Genomic DNA, 6721 nt, shown 5'->3' with positions numbered 1-6721 from the left:
ATGGGGGGACACTGGGACATGGGGGACATGGGGACAGATGGGGGACATTGAGGACATGGGGGGCCACTGGGGACATGGGGGTACATGGGGACATGGCTGAGGAGGAACCCCCTGTTCCCCCAGGCCTGGACAGATGAAGGTCCCCCCTGTCCTCTTCCTCCTCCTCCTCGGCCTCACAGAGCAATGGGGACCCTTGGGGACATCAGGGACTCCCGTGGGACCCTTGGGTGAGTTTGGGGTCCCAGGCCTAGAGTGGGGAGGTACCAGGCCCATACTGTAAAGTCCTGGGGTGACACTGGGGGTCCAAGGCCCAAACTGGGAGGTCCCTGACCCAAATTGGGAGGTTCCAGTCCCACAGTATGAGGTCCCAGGCCCATCTTGGGAGGTCCCTGTCCCATTCTGGAAGGTCCCAGCTCCATCCGGGGAGGTTCTAAGGTGACAACTGGGGATCCCAGGCCCATAATGGGAGGTCCCAGGGTGACACTGGGAGGTTTGAGTCTCACAGCAGGAGGTCCCAGCTCCATCCTGGGGGTCCCAGGCCCTTCCTGGGGTGCCCCAGTTCATCCTGGGCAGTGTCAGGGGTCCCTGACTGTGGTGTGTCCCCAGGGGGGGTCCTGTACCCCTTCGGGCCGGGCGTGGGGGATGAGCCCACTCCCCATGAGGACGACGGGACGAGCCCCGAGATCTTTCTGTGGGAAAACTTCTCCTTCTTCGGGAGCGGCCACCACTCTTGCTACGTGGGTCACGTGACTGGAGGGACACGGGGGGGACATGGAGGGTGGCACTGGGGGGGTGACACCAGGAGGGGGGGATGGCAAGTGGGATGGGGGCCACCAGAGTTGGTGGCACCTCCTTTCTTGGCCACATGGGTGAGTGGAGACCCCTGGGGACATGGGGGACACCTGCAGGACCCCCAGGTGGTTTTGGGGTCCCAGGCCCATCCTGGGAGGTTCTGGGGTGACACTGGGGGTCCCAGGCCCATCCTGGGGGGTCCCAGTCCCATACTAGAAGATCCTAGCTCCGTATGGGGAGGTTCTGGGCTGACACTTGGGGTCCCAGGCCCATCCTGGGATGTTCTGGGGTTACAGGTTGGTTTGGGGTCACTGTGACTGGCAGTGTCATAACTGGGACCACTGGGGGGTCACTGGTGGGTGCCCCCCAGGTGTCTCACAGGTGCCCTTTGCCCCCAGGTGAACAACAATGGGGTGGTGTCGTTCGGGACGAGGGTCCCCGAGTTCACCCCCCAGCCCTTCCCGCTGCCTGGCCACCGCCCCTTCGTGGCCCCGTACTGGGCTGACGTGGACACGCGGCTGGGGGGAGACGTCTGGTACCGCCAGAGCCGTGACCCTGAGCTGCTGGAGCGCCTGGCACAGGACCTGGCACCCACTGTGCCCCCAGGGGACCCCCCACCGCGCCCCACCTGGGCCCTCGTGGCCACCTGGGACCGTGTGGCCTATTTTGGGGCCGCCTCGGACAAGGTGAGACACAGGGGACAAGGAGGGGAGGGGGCTCAAGTGGCTTGGCCTTCAAGCGAGGTGTCCCCAGCCACAGTGGCACCAACCATAGTGTCCCCAACTTTCTGGGGGACACAGGGCTGGGGACACAGCTGGGGGTGGCAGTGCCAGCATGACGCAGTGACAATGTCCCCCCCAGGTGAACACTTTCCAGGCCGTGCTGGCCTCCGATGGTGTCACCTGCTTTGTCCTGCTCAACTACGGGGACTTGCAGTGGACAACAGGCATTGCCAACATGGGGGACCCCCACACTGGACTGGGGGGCATCCCCGCACAGGTGGGGACACGGGGACACCCCCAGGGACCCCCACACTAGGCTAGGGGGGTTCTGGGATGGGGGGGTAAAGAGTTCTGGGGGGGAATTAAGGGGATTTGAGGTGAAATCAGGGATTTTAGGTGGAATTAAGGGAATTTTGGGTGGAATTAAGGGGATTTGGGGTGAATTGTGCATTTTAAGTGAAATTAGGGGGATTTTAGGTGCAATTAAGGGAATTTTGGGTGGAACGAGTGGATTGGGGTGAACTAAATCTCCTTTTGGGTAAAATTGCGGGAACTGGGGCAGAACCGCCCCCCCTCACCACCCACCCTGTCCTGTCCCCCCCTGTGTGTCCCCCGATATGCCCCCCAGGCCGGGTTTAACAGTGGGGACGACGTGCACTACTACAACGTGCCAGGGTCCCGCACGCCCACTGTGCAGACCCTCGGCCACCGCAGCAACCTGGGGGTCCCAGGGCGCTGGGCCTTCCGTGTCGACCACTTCGAGGCCACTGAGGGGCCCCTCGAGATGCCCTCAAGGACCCCCAGGACTCCCTCAGTGCCCCCCGAGTCCCGCAGGACCACGGCAGAGCGGGTGTATAACTGCGGGTTGTGAGCAGGTGACACCCGGGGCTCTGGGGAGGGGGCTGTGCCCGCACACCTGGGGCACCTGAGACCCCTCCCCTCAGCCCCCCCCGGAGGCCACGTGGTGATAGGAACACCAATAAACACCTGTTGAGCAACACCTGTGTGCAGGTGTGTGTGCACACCTGTGGGGGCGGGGACACGTGGGACACTTGTGCCTGTCCCCTCCTGGGCCTGTGAAGGGAACAGACCAGGGAGGAGAGGGGGGATGACAACACCTGGGTGGTACACGGGTGTGACAGACACACACCTGGACAAACATCTTGGTGTGACAGACACAAACCTGGATCCCACATGGGTGTGACAGACACACACGATCTGAGGGTGGTTTGGGGGGGTCCCTGAGCTGGTTTTAGAAGGGGCTGGCAGAGTCCTTTAGGATGGGGAGCTGGTTTTGGGGGGGCTTGAGGGGGTCTCTGGGCTGGTTTAGGGGTTTTCTGGGGGGTCCTTGGCAGGGATTCCCTGGGCTGGTTTAGAAGGGCTGGGGCTCCCTGGGATGGGGGGCTAGAGGGGTTCTTGGGCTTGTTTAGGGGGACTGGAGGGGTCCCTGGGCTGCTTTGGGGGGCTGGAAGGGTCTCTGGTTGGTTCAGGGGTGCTTGGGGGGTCCCTGGGCTGGTATTCCTGAAAAACAGGTGGCTTGACCCCCAACCATCCCAGTCACTCCCAGGGCAGCAGGATATGGTGGAGTTTGAGACCCCCCCAACCATTCCCATCACTCCCATGGCAATGGGATATGGTGGAATCAGAGACCCCTGGCACCAGGGGACCCCCCAACATCCCTAAAATTGGAGGGAAGCCCATCCTGGCACTGGGATGGGTGTTTCCATGGCAACTAGGATCCCTTTATTTCCATGAAACTCCCCCAAAAAAACAGAACTCACCATGCTGATTCCTCACTGTGAAGTGCTGGGATTCAGGATACAGGAGAGTGGGATTTAGGGGGGATTTGGCAGGAATTTCATCACCAGCCAAGTGATGCTGATTTATTAATTATTAATTAATTAATATCCAGTGTTAATCAGCAGAGTTCGGGGGGGGTTTCCAGTGACATCAGGTCTGTCCCAGCTACGGCTGGTGACAAGGTGGTAACAAAGGTTACTGGAAAACACTGGAATGAGGTGGAAAACCATCGGGATGAGGCAAAAAACCACTGGGATAACAGGAAAAACACCAAAATGAGGTCAAAACCTGTGGAGGAACATCAGAGTGAGTGGGAACGATTCCAAGCCTGGAGAGACTTATATGGAGCTTAGAGAAGACGATAAATTATGGACTTTTGTGTTACTTCCCAGTTCGTCCCATGTTTTATGTACCCTTACATATATACCTCTGTATTAATCCCCTTAGATTGTATTGCCCCAAACATGTCTGTACTTGTCCACAAGTTTTCCCATCAAAAGTTGTTTACCACCTTGTTCTCCCCTGCTTTCCCCCTCATCCCCCACTGACTGGCCGATAAGTGCCGCAGTGCGGAGTGAGCTCCCACTGGTCCCCGCTGCTTAACTCCTCCTAAGTTCCTCCCACTTTCCCTCATTCCCCAATCCTGCAATACCCTGAGATGTCCATCCCATGCTCTGCCCTGGTTATCAGACCTCCCCTCACTCGAACCCTATATAAGTCCTTGTTCCCCCTCAATAAAGTGGCCATTGCACCCTGACCTTCCATCTTGTCAGAACCCTCTGTGCAGTGTGGCGTCCCTATTCCTTTCTCCATCGGGCCGTGGCAAAAACCCACTTGGATGAGGTGGAAGAACACCAGGATGAGGTGGGAAAAGACCACAATGAGGTGGAAAACCACCAAAATGAGGTGGAGAAGCACCAGGATGAAGTGGAAAAACACTAGGAGAAGGAGAAAGACACTGGGATAAGGCGGAAAAAAACACTGTGATGGGGGAAAAGCAGGATAAAGCAGAAAAACACCAAAACGAGGTGGAAAAACACTAGGATGAGGTGGAAAGACAATGGGTTTAGAGGAAAAACACCGGGATGAGGCAGAAAACACCAGGATGAGGTAGAGAAACAGTGAGATGAGGCAGTAAACCACCAAAATTAGGTTGAAAAACACTGGGATAAGGTGAAAAACACTGAAATGAGGTGGAATACACACAAATTCTTTGAGGAAGGAGGCACTGAGGCCACAGCACTTCTCCAGGCTGAAGGCTCCAAGCTCTTCTCCAGCTACAAGCAGAAGTAATCCAGGGCTTCGTGTCCATAGGGGTTGGAAGTCCAGATGATGTCGGCTCTTCCGAAGCTCTCCAGCATCCGGCCCAGCTCTGCGCTCACTGCTCCCAAACATTCCCTGTCCAGCTGCTCCTCCAAAATCCAGCCAGGATCCAGCCCTGACTTGTAGCAGTCCACAGGGATAGGATACACGACCAGGCGGAGATCTGGCAGGACCACAGTTTTCCATAATAAATCCTTGAGCCCTGCTGTAGAGAAGGAATTCCCAAAGAGTCCGAGGGAGCGGAGGCGGGAGCAGTGCCGGAATGACACCAGCAGGGCATCCAGGTGTGAGTCCGTCAGCCGGCATTCCATGAGGTCCAGGTGGAGCAGGGAAGCCGAGGTTTCCTCCAGGAGATGCTGAAGGGGTTGGAGAAGAGTTTGGGAGAAATCATGGCCGCTCAGATCCAGCCTTTTCAGGGCCGGAGCATGGAAGCTTTGGGAGAGGAAGGCGAAGTCAGCAGGAAGGAGGGAGCAGAAGGCCAGTTCCAAGCTTTCCAATGGAGCCTCGAGTTTGCTGCCAGGATGAAAAAGGAGATGTGACCCTGTGGTGACATCATGGAGCTGGGAGGGATGTGCCAATAGATCAAACCCTCCACGAAACCTTGAAATGTTGGAATGGCTCCCAAATTCCTGGGGGAACTGCAGCAAACAAGACCCATGATTCCCTTCATGATCATGGAATCATGGAATTAGGAAATCACTGAGGTTGGAAAAGAGCTCCAAGACTATCAAATCCAACCTTTGAGAATCATGGGATTATGGGATTCCGGAGTCATGAGATCAGGGAGCCTTGGAATTGTGGAATCATAGAGTCATGGGATTATGGAGTTACAAGGTCACGGAATCGTGGGGTCATGGGATCATGGAATTGTGGGAGCCATGAGATCATGGATTCATTGCATCATGGAATCATGGGGTCATGGAATTATCGGATCATGGAGTTATGGAATTACTGGGTTATGGGATTACAGAGTTATGGAATCATGGAATCATGGGGTGATGGGATTATGGAGTCATGGAGCCAGCCAGGAGCACCTGGCGCTGGTGGAGCTCCGGGATGCAGGGCTTGCTGTCCTCTGGAAACAGGGAATCAGGGAATTCTGGGATCACGGAGTCAAGGAGGCATTAAGGTTGGAAAAGGCTTTCAAGATGGTCAAGTTCAACCTTTGAGAATCCTGGAGTCAAGGAATTATGGGATCGTGGTGTCATGAAATCATGGAATTAGAGGATAATGGAATCATGGGAGCATAGAGTCATGGAGTATTGGGATAACAAAATCACAGAATCATGGGGTCACTAAGGTTGGAAAAGATATCTAATACCACCAAGTCCAACCTTTGCAAATCCTCAGTGAGTGCAGGAAGAATGCAGTTGGGAATCTGCTCCAGCAGGAACTTACCAGAGAATGTGCCTCAAATTCCCGGAGAGCCTGGAGGATCCCAGGTTGAGCTCCCTGAGGCTCTGCAGCTTTCCCAGCTCCCTGGCCAGACACCGGATTCCCAGCACCGATTCCGGCGTCGGCCGCCGCACGTCGACATTGCTGTAGGGAAGTCGGAGGCTTCGGAGACCCAGGAATCGGGAGAGATGTGGCAAAACCAAGGAGAGACCCCCCAGTCCAAGGTTGTTGAAGCGAAGGTCCACCCTCCTTACGCCAGAGGGATCCAAGGATTTCAGCAGACTCACAATTCCAGCCAGGCAGAGCTCCTCGGCTTGGAACTCCCGGCACTTGAGGCGCAGTGGGCTGGTGTTCCCGGCCTGGAGTGCATCCCACAGGATTCCATAGGATGTTCCATTGACGAAGAGATCAGCGTGGATGTCAATGAATCGCGGAGCTGCCGTGGCGCCGGAACGGCCCTTATGGCTCCTGGATCTGCATTTCTGGAGTTCTCGCTGGTGTTTGGAGACCTCCACACAAGCCTTGGCCAGGGCCACGGTGCCAGACCAGACACTCATCCCTTCCGGAGCACGGCCAGTGGCATCATCCCGGAGTCCCGTCACATCCAGCACACGGAGACGGCACCGGCTGGGCCAGGAAATGGGAAAAACAGAAATAAACAAGCAGGGAAAAACCACAGAAGTGGGTTC

General features: G+C 56.5%; 2 protein-coding genes across 2 annotated transcripts; one reads left to right on the top strand and one right to left on the bottom strand.

The window, feature by feature from the left end:
• Nucleotides 1-133: 133 nt before the first annotated feature.
• On the top strand, nucleotides 134-2498 carry LOC114003836 (sushi, nidogen and EGF-like domain-containing protein 1). Its single transcript, XM_027751195.2, has 5 exons — nucleotides 134-227; nucleotides 607-737; nucleotides 1191-1478; nucleotides 1654-1791; nucleotides 2143-2498. The coding sequence occupies exons 1-5, from the start codon at nucleotides 134-136 to the stop codon at nucleotides 2383-2385; spliced, it is 894 nt and encodes a 297-aa protein (XP_027606996.2). The 3' UTR covers nucleotides 2386-2498.
• Nucleotides 2499-3370: 872 nt separating this feature from the next.
• LRRC14 (leucine rich repeat containing 14) lies at nucleotides 3371-6680 on the bottom strand. Its single transcript, XM_039389833.1, has 3 exons — nucleotides 6036-6680; nucleotides 4521-5150; nucleotides 3371-3602 (listed from the first exon to the last, which is right to left on the bottom strand). The coding sequence occupies exons 1-2, from the start codon at nucleotides 6587-6589 to the stop codon at nucleotides 4592-4594; spliced, it is 1113 nt and encodes a 370-aa protein (XP_039245767.1). The 5' UTR covers nucleotides 6590-6680; the 3' UTR covers nucleotides 3371-3602; nucleotides 4521-4591.
• Between the last annotated feature and the right edge of the window lie 41 nt (nucleotides 6681-6721).

The sequence above is a fragment of the Pipra filicauda genome, unplaced genomic scaffold, assembly GCF_003945595.2.
Source record: "Pipra filicauda isolate LSUMZ 115617 unplaced genomic scaffold, ASM394559v2 scaffold779_size94194_pilon, whole genome shotgun sequence".
Taxonomy (NCBI): Eukaryota; Metazoa; Chordata; class Aves; order Passeriformes; family Pipridae; genus Pipra; species Pipra filicauda.
The sequence above is the reverse complement of the archived record's forward strand: the minus strand, read 5'-3'. Positions and strand labels throughout refer to the sequence as shown.